This window comes from Trichomycterus rosablanca, chromosome 8 (genome assembly GCF_030014385.1).
Source record: "Trichomycterus rosablanca isolate fTriRos1 chromosome 8, fTriRos1.hap1, whole genome shotgun sequence".
In the NCBI taxonomy this organism is placed as follows: domain Eukaryota; kingdom Metazoa; phylum Chordata; class Actinopteri; order Siluriformes; family Trichomycteridae; genus Trichomycterus; species Trichomycterus rosablanca.
This window is the reverse complement of record NC_085995.1, coordinates 31,157,008-31,179,816: the sequence shown is the minus strand read 5'-3', so window position 1 is coordinate 31,179,816 and position 22,809 is coordinate 31,157,008. Positions and strand designations below refer to the sequence as shown.

Sequence of the window (22,809 nt, the reverse complement as noted above, 5' to 3'; positions counted from 1 at the left end):
AAATCTTCATTCTAAATTCTACTTTACGATGTTTATGTTCACGTTATTGCCACTTTTACTGTCACACTGTTTATCATTAATTAAAGTATAAAGACTTGTTTATATGAAACTCAGTTTTGATGGGATGCTATAAGCTTACTGGTTAATGTTGAACTGTCAACTAATTACAGTCAGTTTTTGGGTAAAAGAAATTAGCTAATTTTGCATCCCTTATCTGAGATAAAAATCAGTAGCACTAGTGCACCTAAGGGGATTGTACTCCCCTGTTTTGTTCACCCTTTACACTTCTGACTTCAAGTACATGTCACATGCAGAAGTTCTCAGATGACACTGCAGTTATTTGGTGTATTGGGTGGGGTGCAGGTGGAGGAGTACAGAAGCCTGGTGCAGGTCAAACCATCCACAGCAGAACACCTCTAAGACCATGGAGGTGCTGTTGGACTTCCAAAGACACTGTTTACAGAAAAGCACAGAGCCTCTCCTTCCCGAGCAGGCTGTAAAAAACTCCTGCTGATGTTCTATCAGTCTGTCATCTCAATTGTCCAGTATTCTATGCTGTGTTGTGTTACATTTGCTTAGTAATCAAATTACAACTGCACAGCAGCAGGGTTTTTAATAACCTCTTTTCCTACCCAGCATTTTAGGGTTTTGCTGTGTTGCTGAAAAAGCTTCCAAAAAGAGATGCTGTGTGACAGTATATATGTGATCAAAGTGCATCGAAACCAAGGTTTAAGTCCCTGTCTGAACAGCACAGCAGAGTCTGAGTTGTGGGTGCAAATTTGGCAGATTGGCTGGAAAAAAATGCTCTCAACAAATATTTATCTCATGCATAAAGCAAAAACCGGCATTAATTGCATATTTGCATATGCATATAAAATATATGTGATGTATGGAGCAGAGTATGTAGGCTGTTTTATAAGGTGCATGATCAGGGCTGTTATATAAACGTGAGTGAACAAACTGAATAAAATAATCTAAATTAAATACTTTAAAATGAGGACTCTTTATAGAGTGAATACAAAAACGCAACATGAAATATTTAGTTAAAACACCCAAAACTTTCTGTATTAGGCTGCACACGGTGCAGATAGCACAGGTTTAGCAGACACATTGGAGGGATGTGTCTTAATCAGATCACCAGTATATAATGGTATTTGAAACACAACAGCTTTGCTCTGCTCTGTGTGCAGCTTTATACAGGGGGCTACATGCTAATACATTATGTACATGATCCGTTTCATTCTTTTTATATTCCCATAAAACGTATGCTTATTTTTAACTGCAATTGACTATAACCATACAAATGCAAAAAGTCAAAAACAGTACAACACATTCATTGCGTTTTACTGATGTTGCTTGAAGCCTAGAGTAAAACCCGGAAATGTAGTTTAGAGGAACGTAAACAGTAGTTGTGCGTTCTGCAAAAGAAACTACAAATCCCAGAGTTCTGTGCGCGAAAATATTCGCGCAGTTGTCAGACCGACTTGCTAATGGTGGCTGTTTGAGGGACGTTCGGATGACTTTGTACCGTTTTTAGCTGCGTGTTGAAACAGCGACTTCATTCATAGTGACTGGGTAAATCTGCAGGAGGAATGGAGGCTCTTATTCCTGTGATTAATAAACTACAGGATGTTTTTAACACAGTAGGAGCGGATATTATTCAGCTGCCGCAGATCGCTGTGGTAGGCACCCAGGTAACTAACTGTAATGCGGCGTTCACTTTCATTATTGCTAGCGTTAGCTACAAAGCTAAGTGTAACCCAGTGGCAACCACCATTTCTGACTAAAAATAGCACTGATTCGCGTATTTCCATCCCCTCTGTCCTCTGCTGTGCTCTGTAGGTTTAAATGTACAGTTCCATTTAGCAGTAAACCAAATGCTATAAGCTAGTTAGCATTAGCTACAGAGCAAGCCAGCGAGCTGAGTGCACCCAGCCCACTTGTATCATCAATGGCTGTCAGTTTATCCAGATATACATATCAGTATATGTACTAATACAACATTATTACTTACATGTTCTACTAAACAATTTATATTTTCTAGTTCGTTACATAAAACACGGACCATACCACCAAGCAGCTTTATATACTGTGAGCTGATATAAACATTGTCACCTCAATGATAATATACATAATAAATTTGCACGCAATGTATTTTGACGTATAGATAAAAATGCTGAGGTAAAACCTTAATCCATAAAGAAAACAAAGTATTCAGACACTATTAAAACTACATCTCTAAATACTGCACAATACAAATGGTAAGTTTCAGTGGTTGAAAAGATTTCACACAGCACATAGCAGTCATGGCAAAGAAGCTGCTTATTTAATTAGTAAACAGCACTGAAATAAAAAAGCTACATATACCAAGCAATCATACAAATTCTTGTTAGTCCAACTGGTTTTCTAATCTGATGGTAGAACATTTGTGGAACTACTGTTTGTCCCCAGGTAGGTGTGCCACACAAGATTTAACAGCATTCTCTCAGACTGATAAACAGGTGTAAAACATTCCAGCGGGCACTTGAAAAGCATTACAGGATGACCGAAAAAAAGCAGAAGCAACAATTACACAAAGAACAATACATTGTGAACTACACTGGACTGCAGTTATCGTTCGTTCGACTTAAATTCGCAAAATTCCAAAAAGGAAGCACAGGGGGTGCTTGGGTGGCAGAGTTATTTAATACGTAAACCCCCGCTGCAGATAGATCAAGCTTTCAGATTAAAATCTTAGAGCTGCTATTAGCCTGGCCGGGTGCTCAACAGACACCGTTGGCTGTGTCTGAAGAAGAATGATTGGATGTGGCCTCTGCTGTCTGGTTGAGGCACTGACGCAAGTAGTGAAGGGTACACATTGGTCGATTCTTCCCTCTTAGTATTTCTCTCTTTATGGCTTATGCCTACATACGTCATATGGGGCTGGTGGAAGTTTGCGGCTCTCCCTGTCAGCGAGGGGGAGCAAGCGGCAGAGGAATTGAAATAGGGAAATCTGTGCACCTGAAACCTAAATGCATGTGTGCATTTAGACAAATCTGTTCACTTCTGAAACAATGTAATTGGCATTAAAGAAAACATAAATCCACCACAATGGAGACCGAAGTTCAAGTCTTAATTGGCTGTGTCTGAGGGAGGACTGTCTGGATGGAAATTCTACAATAGCAACTCTTACAGATTGGTGAAGGAATACACAGGGCATAGCATGATCCTTCATCTGTGTTTACACTCTCTGTGATTGTTGGCTTTACACATGTTGACGCGTTCAGGTGCAGGTCTGCGGTCCTTCCAGTCAGTGTATATGTGGTGCATGCAGCAGAAAATCAAACAGGGATCTAAATAAACTGCCTTTTTAACAAGAAGTGCTTTATTTCTTTAACAGAGCAGTGGAAAGAGCTCCGTTTTGGAAAGCCTAGTTGGCAAAGACCTCTTACCCCGTGGCACTGGCATTGTGACGCGCAGGCCGCTAATCCTTCAGCTGGTACATGTGGACCCAGAGGACCGGAGAAAGACAAGCGAGGAGAATGGTACCTGCATTTTCACCCACACCCTGATCCCTCACCTCTCATTTCTGTGTGAGAGTCTGTGTGTCCGCATGCTGAATGTGAGCTGACTGTGTCATCTCTCATCATCTGTTTTTGAGTGGCACAGTTCAGGTTTAGCCAGAATGCCTTACAAGCACACTGTCTCAACAATAGACATGTTATGTTGTGGGATTTCCTTTAGCTGCCCACACAATGCCTTAAAGATTCCTTTGCTTCATTATAGTGAACAAGTCAAGCGACTTCTGTGATTAAAGAAATTTAGATTCAGTTTTGAAGAATTCTAGGTGATATTTTGGAATGTTCAGCATTCAGGTTGTTGGCTTGTGTGCTGAAACCTCTAGAGACTAAAGTGCTTTGTGCTAATACAGTTATCGCACGCTAACCCTATTCTCTCTGTCGTTTCTTTTTAACTGCAGACCCCAATGCTTGGAAAAATGGTCGTCTTTACAAAGGTTTCTTTTTCCTTGTTCTTTGCCTTCGTGTTTGTGTTAGCAGTTTCTGTTGAATACATTTCTTTTGCGCTTGTGGTTTTATAGAGATATAATTTTTTATATTTGTTTATGCATTTTCTCCCCTTTTTCTCCCGACTCTTAGTGCGTCCAATTTCTTGATTGCGTCATGCTTCCTCTTCACTAATGCCGGCCCTGGCTCTGATTGAGGAGAACGAAGCTAACCCACACCCGATGAGATCAGCTGCGGACCAGCTCTGTGTACAGAGACACACCCTGATCTGCACTCTGTTCCCGTCTCTGTGCAGGCGCCATCAATCAGCCAGCATAGGTCGTAGTGCATCAGTTACGAGAGAGTCCCTATCTGGCTTAACCCACCCCTATATGAACTACAGGCCAATCGTTGTTCATGTGGTTTCTCAGCCCAGCCAGCAGACAGAGCTGAGACTCGATACGATGTATTCGAGATCCCAGCTCTGGTGTGCTAGTGTGTTTTTACTGCTGCGCCACCTGAGCGGCTTATAGAGATATAATTTTTAATAGAACACTGATATCAAAGCTCTGCCTATTGAACAGTACTGATCAGTTGAGTCAATTATTTGAAGCCTAAGCCCAATACTTACTTATTACCTTTATAAATCCTTGGTTGCCTTACCAGTAATGACACAGCTTTGCATCATTCACACATTCTAACTTTTCAGTTCATTCAGTTGCACTGTTTCACACATGGCTGTGTAACACATGCAATAGATCTGGTGGAATTCATCTTGAAAACAAGTAAAGTTATTTACCTGTTATTTACCTATGTTCTGCATTACAGACCCATTACTGCGTTACCAACAGGGCTTTTATTTCTTAGCCATTTTAATTGACAGGCATTTTTTTGTTCTGGATTTGTTCACTCCTTATAAATGTACATACAAGCGTCTTTTGATCACTTAACAACCAAGGACTTCATGGTTGGACTCCATAATGCATGCCATTCTTGACTAAGAAGCTCAGGAAAAGTCTATTGGAAACTGCCAGAAAGAATTTGGATAGGCTAGCAGAGTCCTGGGACACAGTTCTGTGAGTGCTACAGATGCTTTCCGATATTTAGTACAGCAGCACTCCCTCTCGTGTAACGTTGCTTAGGTATCTTATACCACTGTTACTTCTATCATAGTTCTAATCCTAAATGGCCATTTACTTAAATAGCTACAGTAAAGCTTGATTTGGAGCTTCTAGCTCCAATGCCCTCGGTATCATGTCGCCTGTAGCAGACTAGCTTCTGACAATGCAATCAACATTGTGATGTTTTCAATCCTGCTTATTCTTGGTCTTCCTTGTCATCGCAGTCGTCCTTCCACAAGTTCTGTCGTAACACTGCCCTCAATATTGCTGAGTAACTGTCTCATCACATGCGCAAAGTATCGTAACTTGTGGGACTTATTGTGGTTCAATAGCTTCTTTTTCATTCTGGTTATCTTGTAAACCTGCTCTGTGGTGATCATCTTTCTCCATGAGATTTTCAGCACTTTTTTGATGCAATGTTCTCAAACGACCTGAATGTGTGATTCTTGCTCTTTCTTCAGTGTCCAGGCTTCACATTAATATGTCGCTGCTGGCCAGACCAAGGCTTTCTTCAATCTTAACTTGGTGATTGTGCCATGCCCATTGTCATTCTTGACTAAACTTTACCAGCACATTCTGCAGTATTTGATACTCTATTTATTTGAAAAATAAAACGCTGGTGTAAGATAGATGATAAATATAGTAATTATAGTAGGTAGATAAACATTCTTTTAACGCTGTCTGTGAGCCGTGGTACTGGACTTGTAATTAGGAGGATGCCAAGTTGCCACTTGGGTCCCTGCGCAACTTCTTAACCCCTTAACCCTCAATTGCTTGGATTGTATTTAGTCACAACTGTAAGTTGCTTTGGATAAAATCATCTGCTAAATGCCATGAATGTGTGTGTGTTTTGCTTGGCATCCACCTTCTTGCATTGTGCTTGAATTTGTTTTATTTACTTAAGTTGTTTTCTTCTTTTTGTTCTTTTTTTTATTATATGTTATGCCATATTCAGCTGAAGAAGAAAGAAATGTAATGTCCTTCTTGTAATTTCAGTCCTGGGGCTGATTTATCCTTGTATTTTCAATTAGAGTTTTTGGTCCAGCATATTAAGGGTCTGATAATTAGCCAAATTAGAAAAAGCTAAAAATAGCTCAGTGGGTCACCAGAACTAGCACTGAGACCCACAATGCTAAAGAGATTCAGTACTGAATAGTCCTGCTAATGCTCCTAATATCTGTGTTCTTTCAGGTGTGGAGGGTGAAGAATGGGGCAAATTTCTACACACCAAACACAAGGTATGCTTCAGCACTGCAGATGAACTAGATCACAGTTTTGAAAATATTCGCTGAGATGTTTACATTCAGATTAGATTATGATGGGTCTGATTGTTGCTGAAGGAGAATAATTCACATTACTGTATTTAATTACTATAATAAATGTTGTAAATAATTCATACACCAAATAATAGACCAGAAATATCAATTTTGATTTGTTGTGTTTTGAAGAAAGATAAATGTTGGCCTCTCGGGTGGCGCAGCGGTAAAATTCGCCAGCACACCAGAGCTGGGTTTTCGATTACATCGTATCGAAACTCCGCTCTGCTACCCGGCTGGGCTGGGCGGCTGCATGAACAACGATTGGCTGTTGTTTATAGGGTTAGGGGCAAGCCGGATCATGGGTCCTCACAACTGGTGCAAACCCATGTTATTGCATGTGCACCATCCACTTTTCCAGCTGTGCCACATTTTAGCCCTTCATTATTGATACTTTTACAAAAGTGTCTGTATTAAGTCTTTCAGAATCTCTGTGTGTTAATACAATATTCTACTGTGGCCGCAATTCAGTGTTCAACTCCCACTGTTGCTATTAGCCCGTCGGGGATCTACACAAACATGATTGACTTTGTCTGAGAGGGCGGGTGGCCAAGCAGCCTAGCCATTGGTGGGTGCACTTGCCAATGTGCCCTCAGTGCCAGTCCCAAGCCTGCAGGAAGGGCATTTTGCATTGAACAATGTACCAAATCTGGTATGCAGACCAGGAAGATCTGCTGTGGCGACCCCTTAATATGGAAGCAGCCGAAAGATCACACTAGTGTGTTTAACACAATTAATTTTTAGTAGTTGTTTTACTGGCCTTTAGTGCAAAACAATGCAAGTTGCTCAATATAGTATCATAAATGTACATTTTGTTTATTTAAACAGACATTATAAGTTTTGTAACACTATACTTGTCCATGGAACATTCACACCAGGTATTTTACTGGCCAAATAATGTGTTGTTCTGGCTCTGTTAAACATTATCATCTTATTCTTTGAAGGACTTTTACTGTCATTGACTGAAATGTTGTGAATTGTTATTTAAATTATGGTTGAACACCATTATTTTAATGGCTTAACTCTCTGTGTTTTAAGATCTACACAGATTTTGATGAAATCAGACAAGAAATTGAAGCTGAAACTGAAAGAATTTCTGGCAACAACAAGGTACAGATTCATTTAAACAGCACGTATACAGCATGCTGCACGATTTAATACAGTTTGCTTAGTGATTGATATTCTGTAATCTATTTTCAGGGCATCAGCAATGAACCCATCCACCTGAAGATCTTCTCACCCAATGTGGTGAACCTCACACTGGTGGATCTGCCTGGTATCACAAAGGTGATTATTCACTTAATATTCATCATAACTTGCTAGCTTTTTTATAGTTTGGGGAGCTGCAGTTCTGATTGTGTTCAGTCTGCCTGTGTGCTGATAAACAGGTTCCTGTTGGTGACCAGCCTAAAGACATCGAGATCCAGATCAGAGAGTTGATCCTGCAGTACATCAGCAACCCAAACTGTATAATCCTCGCTGTCACAGCTGCTAACACAGACATGGCTACATCAGAGGCCCTAAAAGTGGCCCGGGAGGTGGACCCTGATGGTGAGTATCTTCTTTCATACTGTGACGGTCACAAACTTTGTGTTTACTCTTTAGTCTGAGTTTAATTAACTGCAAAAATCTGTATTTTACATTTGCTTTTATTATTTTAATGTGAAATGTAGCCAACATTAGTGTGAGGGTTTAAGACATTATTTCTGTTTAAAGACAATTTGTTAGGTCAGTCTGCTGTTAGTGCTTACTTTTTTTTATTTAATTTGTCAATCACAATTTGTCGTTATTATTGTTTATCTTTTTGAAACTAAAAAAACCCCGAAAATCCTTCATGTAACCCTGTAAGATTTGACAACACAAAGCTATCATTCAGTCATTATTAATCTTAGTTAAATATTAAAACTCAGTTAATTAAAACTCAGTTTTATGGGACTATATAACCACGTCCAAAAATAGACCACATTGGTCAAACCTGTGACGTGAAAGGAGCTGTTTTAAGCTAAAAACAAAGCATATAACATACACAAGTGAGCCAACTCGCCTATTATTCTGTCAAAACAGCTCTGAGCCACTAAGACATGGACTCCAGAAGATACCTGGAACCAGGTCATTACTAGCAGGTCTTTCAAATTCTGTTTGTTGTGAGGTAGATCTTCTTATAGTGCATTATGGTGCCATATTTCCATTAATAAACAGTGCACACATGCCAGATCTTCCCCATGATCTTGGAGAAAACATGATTTGTCAGACCAGTCAACTCTCTTTCATTGCTTTGATGTCCATGTACAATTTTAAGATATTTTGCAAAGAAGCATCTCCGTGATTTTAATCTCCATGTTACCCCTTTAAGGCCGAAGGACCTTGGCTGTGGTGACTAAACTGGATCTGATGGATGCAGGCACAGACGCCATGGATGTCCTCATGGGCAGAGTCATTCCTGTTAAACTGGGACTCATAGGAGTCGTCAACAGGTGAAAGCTCATATTAGATTAGCAAATTTTGCTGATTTGTTTAACAGACCCGCTAATAGCGTCCCATCAAAATATAAAACACATCACAGTTTCATTTCAACAAGTCACACGGGCTTTATTGATTAAAAACAGTGTAATGTAGTAAACATGGCAGTAATGTGACACATTGACACATAGAGCAAAACCATTTCAGCATCATGAATGTAGATTTAAAACAGTCAGTAGCAAGCCATTCATTTTTTACATCATGGGACTTTAACCCCTTTCCCCATCCTCGTCCGGGTAGATTCAAACCTGGACTTCAGTGCTGCTGGGCTAGTATTATAGTCCGCTGCATTACCTGAGCACTGCAAGCAGCTTATTGCAAGCGCTAACTAAACATGCTAATCAAAATCGAGATGCAGTCAAGGCATTAAAACTTTATCTGTTAACATTAGTTGAGTGATTAAAAGATGATAAGCAGAGTGTTAATATGTTACTGGGACATGATGCAAAATATCCACATCAGTTTAACATGTCAAACTCTGTATTCACACAAATCAGCTTCTGTTTGTGATTTTAATATTTAATAGTTTAATTGTTGATTATTTAAATTATTATAAATGCATAAAAAGTTCAGATTAGAAACTCACAGTGCTGTAAACAGAGCTGACACGTGTGTACTGAGGGTGGGTCAGGGTTTCAATTTAGTGTTCTTACTCTGTACAGACTGGAACCACGCATCAGCTGTTGGAACTGAATTTAGGATACTTTTAACCAATAGTATTAATTTAACAGCAATTACTTTTTGTAGGTTATTAGTTAACTGGTCAATCATTGCCATTAACTCCTAATTTACTAAGACTTGTCTTTTGCTGGATGTTTTGGTGTGTTGTTTACTTACAGTATGTGCTTATTAAGTCTGTTCTGTTTAATACAGGAGTCAACTCGATATAAACAACAAGAAGTCTGTGGTTGATTCTATCCGTGATGAGCATGCCTTCCTCCAGAAGAAGTATCCTTCCTTAGCTAACAGGAATGGAACCAAGTACCTGGCCAGAACCCTAAATAGGTATTTTTATTAATTTATATTATTTTATGAATTGACATTTGTTGTTTCATTTGTTTCTTTACACATTTTCATCCTTATGTCTCTCTCAGGTTGTTAATGCACCACATTCGTGATTGTTTACCCGAGCTGAAGACTCGGATCAACGTTTTGGCTGCTCAGTACCAGTCTCTGCTCAGCAGCTATGGGGAGCCAGTGGAGGACAAGAGTGCCACCCTACTGCAGCTCATCACCAAGTTTGCTGCTGAGTACTGCAACACCATTGAGGGAACAGCCAAATACATTGAGACTGCTGAGCTGTAAGTATCCACCTTATATAAACTGGTGAATTTAGTCATATTCATATGTCCCAAGTCCATTTGCCTTTTGATGCCTTACAAATGTTTTTGCCAATATTTCTTGTAGATAAACAAGCATACCGTATTTCATTAATTATGCTAAACATGATTATCTTAAAATAAGTTTTAAACTTTAATAAAGAATAAATTATGCAGCATCTATGAGTCGGTCGGGTGCCTACAAAGACACACGATTGGCTGTGTTTCTGTAAGGGGCGGAACAATGGCTTCTTTATAACTGCTGCGATAACTACGGAAATCGATAATCAGTCTAGGTTTTATGGTTTACAACTAGAGATGGGACGATCGATCGGCTACGAATCGGTATCGGCCGATTTTTTATCAAAATATGCTATCGGCGATCGGCGATATTTCCTAAAAGTAGCCGATCCGATCGTGTGATATATAAAGACCATGTTAAGTTAACAGCTCAGTGGATTGATCCAGACTTTGAGCTACGAAGCACCAACCATCACATCACCATTCATCAACAATCGCACAGAAACCATCGTGAAAGCTCTTACGATGTAATTTTGCTGATTGAAATATTTACTTTAAAAAGATAATTCAACCCGGTCACATCTGAGTCGATTCTATCAGCACGTTATATAAACTCCTGGTTCACTTTGGTAAATCGTAAGCGGTTCTTACTTGTGATGTAGATGAGAACAGAAAACGTTACAGAGCCAATCCGAGGCAAAAGTTTGTTCATTACCAAATTCGTTAGTTCAGGATCATCTGCTGAACTTTTAGAAAACTTTTAGCTCCTTAGACGGAACGAGTCTGACTCGGTTACAGATCTGTGGTAATAGCAGTTTAATTAAGCTTTTTTATTAAGCTTTTTAATGTAAGAGAGTCACACAAAATGTTCTGTAGTAGCTGGTGTTTATTTAAAACCACGACATTTAATTAATAACAGTAAACACGGAGAGATAACTGAGAAGAGAAACTTACGCTTCACATAAAAACGAATCAACTCATGAATCAATGAATCACTTATAGCGATACTGTGAACAAAGCGTCTCTTCTAAAGGCACAAACACACACACACACACACACACACACACACACACACACACACGCACGCGCTGCTCCGGTTTATCTTTACTGTGAGGCTCTTTTTAAGTTTATTTACTGCTAATCCCCCTCTTCCCCCGATCGGAATCGGCTATCGGCCGATGTCCCTGAAAGGAGATCGGAATCGGTGCCAAAAACCCCGATCGGTCCATCTCTATTTACAACAATGCTGAATGTTGTTTTTACAATATTTTTCCATACATTTCTGTTCTAAGAAATTGCTTTCTCCAGTTTTATTTAAAATATTTATTGGCAAGTGTTGTTTTTTTGCATTATCTGTGGCTAAGTTCTGTTTCCAATCACTGTTAAAGCTTTAGTTAGCCAAGGCAAATATTGATAAGATTGCTTACATTCATTTTCTGAATGTATGTGCTTCAAAAAGGTAGGCTACAAAGAACTTTTGAGGCATTAAACTTCACCCTCTTAGAGAAAAGCATACTTAAAAAATCAACTCGCACGTTCACTCTTGTCCTGTTTGTCAGCAGTTCTTATTTTTCAGCAGTGGTATTTAGAGACACTAGTGATTAAGCAAGGAAATCCACAGTGTTTGCATTTGGGAGCAATCAAAGTTAAGAGTGCATTTGCATAACGTTATTGGCAGAAAAGGTGTAAACTAGCCACTCTGGACTTGTTTTGTTTTTCTTTCACATTTTTTGTTCAAATTGTTGTTTTTGTTTGTTATAGAATGACAATAAATTAATGAAAATTGCACCCACAAACACATCATCAATGCTGTACTCATATTTTTAAGCATTGCCTAATGTAAGCACATGCTAATCCTGTGCTCCTATTTTAGGTGTGGTGGTGCCAGAATTTGCTATATTTTCCATGAGACCTTCGGAAGGACACTTGAATCAGTTGACCCTCTCGGTGGCCTCACGACCATTGATGTCCTCACAGCCATCAGAAATGCTACGGTGATTTTTATTATTATTATTATTATTAATATTTATTTTATCTATAGTTATAAGCCACACTGCTGTTTTGTATTTTACACTACCACACAGAACCTAAAACAAGTTATAGGTGTTTTTTGTGTGTGAAATCTACAGGGTCCACGTCCTGCTCTGTTCGTGCCAGAGGTATCGTTTGAGCTGTTGGTGAAGAGGCAGGTGAAGCGGCTGGAGGAGCCGAGTCTGCGCTGTGTGGAACTGGTACATGAGGAGATGCAGAGAATCATCCAGCACTGCAGTAACTACAGCACCCAGGTCTGGATTCGTACTCTCTTGTATGTTAAATGTAAAAAGCCAAAAATGCTAAATTCTACAGAGCATAAAAAAGACCATATAAAAATAGTTCCACAGTTACAACTCTTTAGATGACTTTTGTGCTGATTGCCATTTGAGCTAATACAAAAAATATAAAAGAGCTCTAATGATTATAAGCTGTTATAAAAGAGCTCTCTCACAACATGCGAGATCACGGATGGCAGTGTGTGGCTCCACTTTCCACATGTGATGCTGTGCTCTGTGAGACCCTGCCCCAGGTCAAATGAAGCGATCACTGAAAACAGATCCTCAAGAACAGGACCCTTACGTGGGCCGCAAGCCGAAAAAAATGGGTCGCAGAGAAAAATAATAATAATTAAATAAACTTGTACACAAATGCCCCCTTGTGGAGGCTTTATGTTACATCTTGTATAGAGAGAGTAAGATGCATTGTGTTGTCTGTGCGCTCAAAAAAATCATGGACAAAATGTGATACACTTGCTCTAATACTATTCATCAGCACCTTCCACACAGTGTGGTGATATTTTGTTATTGTATTTGTAGGAGTTACTGCGCTTTCCAAAGCTCCATGATGCCATAGTAGAAGTGGTTACATCTCTTCTAAGAAAACGACTTCCTGTTACTAATGAGATGGTGAGGCTCCATTAATTTAGTTGCACTTACCATAAACAGACTGGTTACCTGACTGTAAGAATCATACACACTTGTTATATTGTTGCAGGTTCACAATTTGGTGGCTATTGAGCTGGCGTACATCAACACCAAACATCCAGACTTTGCTGATGCCTGTGGACTTATGAACAACAATATTGAGGTTGGATCATGCTTCCTGTAATATGTTCATATTGTACTGCTGTAGAACATCTACTGGCGAGGGAATATATAAAAAAAAAAAGAAATGTTCAAATTTGGTTGATATGGAGCATGGTTAGGGTTAGGGTTAATGTGGGTTAATAGCATTTCTAGCATTTTTTTCTGGATTTCCCCTCTTTTGTCTAGTCAATCTAGTAATTTCCAATTATTGTGAATCCACTGCTACTGGTATGACTCCCAGTCTGATCAAAGACAGCCAGATCACCACATGCCCCCTTCAACACCTGTCCAATCTGCACCCACTTCTTATTACCTGCCAGTGCTGGGTCCCCACACAGAGCCATATCGCATACAGAGAGGCACGCTAAGCCACATGTGACGCCCCCCAAAGATCACATATTGACCTTCCCTTCGTCAAACACGGCCAATTGTGATTTTGTGGATGCCCGGCCAAGTCGTGGCTCTGCTGAGACTGGTACTTGCGAGTTTAAACACTCCACAGTGATGTGCTAGCGTGTTAGACTACTGTTCCACCCAAGCGTCCTAGTTAGAAGCATTTTTTTTTACGTCTTTAAAAAGCATTTTTTAAATGTCTTAATGTAAATCTGTCCAGATGCAAGAAATGGACAGACCATGGTCGGTGGTCCAGCTTTTGTGCTTTGTTTCACCACATATATCTTTCCATCTTTCCACTTTGTTAGCCTTAGCTTGGAACCACATTTGCTGATGTTTGTCTTTGTTTGGCATATGCTTGACTAATGAGACCCTAATGCACTTGCAAATTGGGCACCTGCTTTGTGAATTATTTAGAACCCTGTAATTTGCCTCATGCCAACTCTGGTTGAAACTGTGATATAGGCTCTGTAAAGTAAAACCTCTTTTTATCAGATGTGTCCGGTATTTTGTCCACCACTTGTACTTTTTGCGTTAACGAGTTACTGATATGGTCACCAATCTGTATTAATGAAGCAGATATTTTCATGTCAATTTCCTTGGTTTTATGTGCAGGAACAGAGGCGTAACAGGATGAGAGATCTTCCCTCAGCTGTACCTCGTGACAAGGTAGGATGTTTGCTAACATTAAATCACTGACACACCTGTGCTCATGATCCTTCCTGTCAGTTTCTTTCTTCATATTCTGAACAGGAACACCACTAATATAAAATCAAGCTTAAACCCTGAGACCTGATTCTGAAGAGCTGTATAGCAAATGAATAACAGTTCAGGCCTCATCTCGCTCTTTCTTTCTTTAGTCTTTAAAGGCTCCTGGTGGTCAGTCTCTGTCAGCCAATGAGCAGCCACCAGTTGAGGGGGATTTCGCCAAGGTGTGTGTTTTCACACACTAGCTGTGTGGGCATGGCATTGCACTAAGCATGGCACTAACTCTTCTATTAGCCTCGCTTTTACTGAATAGCCTGACTATCTAACCATAACCCCTATCAGCTTTGTACAAGCCAGTTTAAAAAAGGTGGGACAGTAGGAAAAAACTTAAGAATAGCCAGCAAATCCTTATTGACATGTGTTCACTTAAAAACTGATTAAAGCCAAGAAATGTAATGCATGAACTACACAGTTTTATATATATATATTTTGTATATATGTGTTCATTCTAATCTTATTGGCTGCAACAAAAAAGTTGTGACCAGGCATGCATTTCACTGTTGCATTACATTTTCATTTAAACAGTGTTTTGTAACTGTCATAGTTGTGAATGTGGATTTTCTTTCCAACAATTTCTGCTTGATATAACACTTTGAAATGTCAGTTGCTCCATAATGGGAGTTTGAATTGCAGGCAGGCCAGTCTAGCACCTACACTTTTTATCTACAAAGTGACACTGTCATAAGTAGGAAAAGTGCCACATTTCATGGCAGTCATTAAATTGCACTCATAAATTGAATGATAGAGTAAATAGAAGCTACAATACACAGTTTTGACACCCCCCACTCTGTGTCCACAGAATTGGGTGGAAGTTTTCCAAACTCAGTTGCTGTAGTGTTTTTAGCTGCTTTATACTTCGACATCTTGGACATTTTGAGTAACCGGTTGCTAACTACCGGATTGCTAGAACCGCCTCATAGTGCAAATTAACCAGTAAACATGAGGCACTTGAACACTACATGAATGAAATATGTAAAATCAGCAAACACAAACCTTTAATTTTGAATTTTCCAGCAAATTGCATATTACACGAGAAAAGGCTCATTTCACTCTTCGTGCCGTGATTTTCACAGCTGTGAATTAGGTAGCCCCTAGTTTTTATATCACAGTATTCCGGTCTTAATTTACTTGTCTTAACACTTTTTGAATGTGTTGCATGCGTCAACTTGTTGTATATTTACAAAAATCTGTAAAGTTAATAGGGTAAAACAGTTTGTTCTTAGTGCCTTATCCAATTAAACATCTGTGAAAGACAGCTGACAAATGTTTTTGGTTTCAGTTGAATTTTTCATGCTGTCCCAACTATTTTAAAAACTATTCTAACCCTAACCCTAGTTTGTGATTTATTTTAGATGTATGTACCAAGATATCTTGTTTGTATTGCAGTGCTTGTATCAAAGAAAGCATCATTTTCTGTTTATGCATGCCCATGATTGTTTTATTAGGGATGAGTTGCTCTGTGTTGAGTAAGAATGACAATAACAGCACAGAATGGGAAACACTGTAGTAGTCAGATTTACATGATGTTTAAATCAGTGTGTTGCACAGTTTTCCAAGCAACATGTTGTTTTGTTTTACTACAGTCATTATTTTATAAGTACTAAAGTTCACTTTGGATTAATCCATTAGCATGATTAGTCACATTGGACTCTAATACATAAAGCAGCCATGAACTCAAGATATCATTGCCAAGAACTTGTATTTTCAATACACCAGTGTGAAAACCCCATTAAATGGAATAAAAACGTAGTAAAATAGGATTTTGCTATTGGAACATTATGATTACAATAGCAATGTAAAGCATGTTCATATAAAGTAATGTTCTGGGCATGTGCAGAAGAGGGATTCTATCGGGAGAAGGGTGCTGAGTAAGAGAGAAGGGCCAAAAAGAAGGTTTATGGTGTCTAGTGGAGCAGCCTTGTCAAAGGTGTATTCTTGGCTGATAGTGGATGCACTGCAGCTAAATGAGTGAATGAATGGATGAAACAAAGTGTGTTTGTAACACATAGCTTGGTTGGTTGGTTGTCTTTTCGGGATGGAGCTTAGCCACGGATCTGTGCTTTAGCCTTATATGGTTAAAATGACATGGTTATAGTCGCATTAGAAGCTTGTAATGTTAATCATCACCTAAAGAAAATGAGGGGGTGTAATTGTTTGGTCAGGAATCTTAGTGGCCAAAATTCCAGTGCATCTGTCATCGTTCTAGGTGGCTATTGCTCAGGGTGATCAGGAAGCAAGCACTGGCACGTGGAGGGGCATGCTGAAGAAAGGAGAGGACGGTCAGGTAGATGAAAAGTCCAGGCAGCCAGCTTCTCTTTCAGCCAGTCCTCAGAAAGGCCATGCAGTCAACCTACTGGATGTGGTGAGTCCAGCTCCATGCTGCTCTTTCTGAAGTGGTTGAAGGATCCAGTATCCTTTGGGGTCTGGGCTGATTCCTGAGGACTTTATTAAACATTTAGCAGGAATTAGCTTGGTTTTAATCCAGTTAGATAGACGTGTATGTGCGTGCATGTGTTTTGTCAGCTGCTTGCCAGTACTTATTAGTAGTAATTGACTTTGCTTGTTTCTTTGCCAGCCGGTGCCAGTTGCCAGGAAGCTTTCAGCTCGTGAACAGAGGGACTGTGAGGTCATCGAAAGGCTTATTAAGAGCTACTTCCTTATTGTTCGCAAGAACATACAGGACAGGTAAATGCATCACTTACACACATTATTTACTTGTATTCAATCTCAGTGTTCATTCTTACATTGTGTAACAGGGTGGCACTGTGGGTAGCACTGTCGCTTCACAGCAAGAAGGTCCTGGGTTTGATTCCCTGGTGGAGTGGTCTGGGTGCTTTCCGTGTGTAGTTTGCATGTTCTCCCCGTGTCTGCATGGGTTTTCTTACGAAAGCTCCGGTTTCCTGTTACAGTACAAAGACGTGCAAGTGAGGTGAATTGGAGATACAAAATTGTCCATGACTGTGTTTAAAATTAAATACTTGATTTGATGAATCTTGTGTAACCAGTCAGTCAGAGAGTCAGAGAGGTTTTATTGTCATTTCAGCTACATACAGTGTATCACAAAAGTGAGTACACCCCTCACATTTCTGCAAATATTTCATTATATCTTTTCATGGGACAACACTATAGAAATAAAACTTGGATATAACTTAGAGTAGTCAGTGTACAACTTGTATAGCAGTGTAGATTTACTGTCTTCTGAAAATAACTCAACACACAGCCATTAATGTCTAAATAGCTGCAACATAAGTGAGTACACCCCACAGTGAACATGTCCAAATTGTGCCCAAAGTGTCAATATTTTGTGTGACCACCATTATTATCCAGCACTGCCTTAACCCTCCTGGGCATGGAATTCACCAGAGCTGCACAGGTTGCTACTGGAATCCTCTTCCACTCCTCCATGATGACATCACGGAGCTGGTGGATGTTAGACACCTTGAACTCCTCCACCTTCCACTTGAGGATGCGCCACAGGTGCTCAATTGGGTTTAGTCCATCACCTTTACCTTCAGCTTCCTCAGCAAGGCAGTTGTCATCTTGGAGGTTGTGTTTGGGGTCGTTATCCTGTTGGAAAACTGCCATGAGGCCCAGTTTTCGAAGGGAGGGGATCATGCTCTGTTTCAGAATGTCACAGTACATGTTGGAATTCATGTTTCCCTCAATGAACTACAGCTCCCCAGTGCCAGCAACACTCATGCAGCCCAAGTCCATGATGCTACCACCACCATGCTTAACTGTAGGCAAGATACAGTTGTCTTGGTACTTCTCACCAGGGCGCCACCACACATGCTGGACACCATCTGAGCCAAACAAGTTTATCTTGGTCTCGTCAGACCACAGGGCATTCCAGTAATCCATGTTCTTGGACTGCTTGTCTTCAGCAAACTGTTTGCGGGCTTTCTTGTGCGTCAGCTTCCTTCTGGGATGACGACCATGCAGACCGAGTTGATGCAGTGTGCGGCGTATGGTCTGAGCACTGACAGGCTGACCTCCCACGTCTTCAACCTCTGCAGCAATGCTGGCAGCACTCATGTGTCTATTTTTTAAAGCCAACCTCTGGATATGACGCCGAACACGTGGACTCAACTTCTTTGGTCGACCCTGGCGAAGCCTGTTCCGAGTGGAACCTGTCCTGGAAAACCGCTGTATGACCTTGGCCACCATGCTGTAGCTCAGTTTCAGGGTGTTAGCAATCTTCTTATAGCCCAGGCCATCTTTGTGGAGAGCAACAATTCTATTTCTCACATCCTCAGAGAGTTCTTTGCCATGAGATGCCATGTTGAATATCCAGTGGCCAGTATGAGAGAATTGTACCCAAAACACCAAATTTAACAGCCCTGCTCCCCATTTACACCTGGGACCTTGACACATGACACCAGGGAGGGACAACGACACATTTGGGCACAATTTGGACATGTTCACTGTGGGGTGTACTCACTTATGTTGCCAGCTATTTAGGCATTAATGGCTGTGTGTTGAGTTATTTTCAGAAGACAGTAAATCTACACTGCTATACAAGTTGTACACTGACTACTCTAAGTTATATCCAAGTTTCATGTCTATAGTGTTGTCCCATGAAAAGATATAATGAAATATTTGCAGAAATGTGAGGGGTGTACTCACTTTTGTGATACACTGTACAAGTACATATTGAAACGAAACAGCGTTCCTCTAGGATCACGGTGTAACACGGTACAAAAAGTGCAAGACAATACAAAACAGTGTAAATACAACAATAAATACAAAAAATCCTATAATAAATAACTACAAAAGATATTCCTAATTATCCCTAATATAAACAAGTAATTAGAAGACAGGACTAAAGACAAGTGTTAGTACATGATGGTGAATAGATGGTACAATGGTTCATGAGGTAGTGACATGTTGTACATTAGCAGTGTAAAATTGGCAATGCCGATAAGGTGCCTAAAAAGTAAATAAGGTGCAAAAATACAAGTAAGGTGCAGAAATTACTTGTGACAGTAACTACCGTTCCTGTCATGAATGTAACCAAAGTGGGGCCTGTGGTAGTCTAGTGGGTAGGGCTTTGGGCTATCAACCGGAAGATTGGCGGTTCAAATCCAGGCTCTGCTATGTAGCCACTGCTGGGTCCTTGAGCAAGGCCCTTAACCCTGTCTGCTCCAGGGGCGCCGTAAGTTGGCTGACCCTGCGCTCTGACCCCAGCTTCCAACACCAGCTGGGATATGCGAAGAAAGAATTTCATTGTACTGTACACCTGTATATGTATACATGACAAATAAAGGATATCTTCTTTCTTTCTTCTAAAACATGACGTTAACATTCTAAAAAATACATTAATTTAAAACACAGGTTTTTTTAAAAGCTCACTCACTTACTGTGTTTCTCTGTGTTTCTCTGTGTCAGCGTGCCAAAAGCAGTGATGCACTTTTTGGTGAACCATGTGAAAGACAGCCTGCAGAGTGAGCTGGTAGGGCAGCTTTATAAATCGGGCCTGCTGGACGATCTGCTCACTGAATCTGAGGACATGGCACAGCGCCGCAAAGAGGCTGCACACATGCTGCAGGTAAGTTCATACTGACTTCCAATACAGGCGTAGTAAAAACTGACGGTAAACGCTGCAGTAAAAAGAACTGAAATGACAGCTTTGATATGTGAAGATGACTCCAATCCTGGTGATCTGATATTATCTTCAGACTCACATACAGTCCCAGATTTTCTTCATGTGACCCGTCTCGTTTTTGTGATGCACGGTACACTGTTCATACTAACATACTGTAGCTTAAAAGCTTAATCAGCGTAGCTGTGGGCAATCGTTTTTAGGGGTAGTTTTCAATTAAATACCATTAATAGTTATATATTCTGCTGTTTTATTTAAGATGTAGAAATGATTATTTAATAGTCTTGGCGCTTTAGATATCATGACACTTTATGAATGGAGTCGACGTAAGTGTTCAGTTGGATGATTAGGTAGTATGTTTATCAAGGATGTATTATAAACATACACTGATAAGCCATAACATTAAAACCACCTTGTTTCTACACTCACTGTCCATTTTATCAGCTCCACTTACCATATAGGAGCACTTTGTAGTTCTACAATTACTGACTGTAGTCCATCTGTTTCTCTGCATGCTTGGTTAGCCCCCTTTCACCCTGTTCTTTAATGGTCAGGACTCTCTCAGGACCACTACAGAGCAGGTATTATTTGTGTGGTGGGTCATTATCAGCAATGCAGTGACACTGACATGGTGGTGATGTGTTAGTGTTTGTTGTGCTGGTATGAGTGGATAGGATGGAGTTTCTAAACACCTCACTATCACTGCTGGACTAAGAATACTCCACCAACCAAAAACATATCCAGCCAACAGCGCCCCGTGGGCAGCATCCTGTGACCACTGATGAAGGTCTAGAAGATGACCAACTCAAACAGCAGCAATAGATGAGCGATCGTCTCTGACTTTACATCTACAAGATGGACCAACTAGGTAGGAGTGTCTAATAGAGTGGACACTGAGTGGTCACGGTGTTTAAAAACTCCAGCAGCATTGCTGTGTCTGATCCACTCATACCAGCACAACACACACTAACACACCACCACCATGTCAGTGTCACTGCAGTGCTGAGAATGATCCACCACCTAAATAATACCTGCTCTCTGGGGGTCCTGACCATTGAAGAACAGGGTGAAAGCAGGCTAAAAAAGTATGTAGAGAAACAGATGGACTACAGTCAGTAATTGTAGAACTACAAAGTGCTTTTATATGGTAAGTGGAGCTGATAAAATAGACAGTGAGTGTAGAAACAAGGAGGTGGTTTTAATGTTATGGCTGATCGGTGTACTTCCTGTTGATACTGAAACATGAAACCTCAGGGAAAACTTATTTGACTTGCACAGTTAAGGTAAACTGGCAAGCCAGGTCACATTTAGGCTTTTTTTTAAAGTGTGTAGTCTTCCAAAATGAATTGAGTCGTTTTTATTAGAAAACCTTAAATCAATGCCAGTAATATTTGAGAATGCTTTTTTAGCTAAACATAGATGTTGCTCAGTCCAATGCTGTTAATTTTTTAAACACAAACACATACATGCACCACATGTTGACGTATAGCTGATCAGCCTTAAAATGAAAACCACCTTAAATCAGTTCTGACCATTTGAGGACTCCACAAGAAATCTACAGAAGTCATGTGGTATCTGGAACCAGGACATTACCAGCATTACCAGCAGGTGAATCGTCCTGCAGTATCTCATCCATGAGTAAATGATGCACACATGCCCAGTGTACCGTTTCGTAACGTGTTCACCTCATCACCAGTACTGAAATGATCTGCGCCCGATGGCATGTAGACTTTTGCTGTCAGTTAAAAAAGTGTGACTACAAGCATCACATAAAATGACATTTTGCTAACACTCCCCTTTGTTTTTGCAGGCATTGCAGAAAGCCAGTCAAGTCATTGCTGAGATTCGGGAAACACACTTGTGGTGAGGATTCAAACCTGCTTCACCGCTCCGTCTCATTTTACCCCCCCGTCTGCACTTGGCCCTCACGGCCCTCTTAGAAAGAACAACTTTAAACTGCACTGGTGTTAATTAGTGTGTGTGGATTGTAGAGTTTTATTCTGTCACATGCCATGGACTCGCATTAATGTACACTGAGGGCAGCACATGCCATCCCGTCAACATACGCACAGCGTCGCCACCAGGGGGGTCTTTCATTATTATATAAACGACCATGCACGCCCCATTATTATGTGCGTATCATAAAGTGATGCGTGTCCCTGATGTAGCTTCTATTAAACCTAGTAATGTTCAAAGAGATGCTAGTTGTCATTGTGTTTGTTGTGTTGGTGTGACATGTTTGGAGATACAAACCATCTTCCTTTGAAATATATGAGTCAGTATCACTGATATCTTAATATACCAGCAAATCAGACAGTAAATTAGGTGTACGTAGTACTATGTACAGTTTACAGTCAAAAGATTACATATATTAAAGGTACATGGGATTTTAGTGACAACCCTAAACTATTACTGTATGCTGAAGGAAAATCTGTACTTACGATAATTAACAATCAAAAACTAAAATCTCTTGTTTACAAAAGTAATCAGATTGTTTGCCGTGGCTCTAAATTCTGGTCAGGTTCTAACAATCAAGCCATGACCTCCAAGAAACTGTCTGTGGATCTCCATGATCAAATTTTGGCAAGGCACAGATCAGGGCAAGAATGTAAAACAATGTCTAAGGCTTTGAGTGTTCTCAAGACCA

General features: G+C 40.2%; 1 protein-coding gene across 1 annotated transcript; it reads left to right on the top strand.

Annotated features, from left to right (window-relative positions):
- Positions 1-1,501: 1,501 nt before the first annotated feature.
- On the top strand, positions 1,502-22,361 carry dnm1l (dynamin 1-like). The gene is made up of 18 exons (XM_063000722.1): positions 1,502-1,694; positions 3,380-3,524; positions 6,296-6,342; positions 7,459-7,530; positions 7,621-7,707; positions 7,809-7,971; positions 8,774-8,894; positions 9,814-9,945; positions 10,035-10,241; positions 12,154-12,274; positions 12,410-12,565; positions 13,130-13,219; positions 13,308-13,400; positions 14,408-14,461; positions 16,767-16,922; positions 17,136-17,245; positions 19,949-20,108; positions 21,973-22,361. The coding sequence occupies exons 1-18, from the start codon at positions 1,593-1,595 to the stop codon at positions 22,027-22,029; spliced, it is 2,073 nt and encodes a 690-aa protein (XP_062856792.1). The 5' UTR covers positions 1,502-1,592; the 3' UTR covers positions 22,030-22,361.
- Positions 22,362-22,809: the final 448 nt, after the last annotated feature.

Coding starts and splice junctions, on each gene's coding strand:
- dnm1l (XM_063000722.1), top strand. CDS start 1,593: ATGGAGGCTCTTATTCCTGTGATTAATAAACTACAGGATGTTTTTAAC. Junction 12,275..12,409: donor CAGCCATCAGAAATGCTACG/GTGATTTTTATT, acceptor TGAAATCTACAG/GGTCCACGTCCTGCTCTGTT. Junction 13,401..14,407: donor TTATGAACAACAATATTGAG/GTTGGATCATGC, acceptor TTTTATGTGCAG/GAACAGAGGCGTAACAGGAT.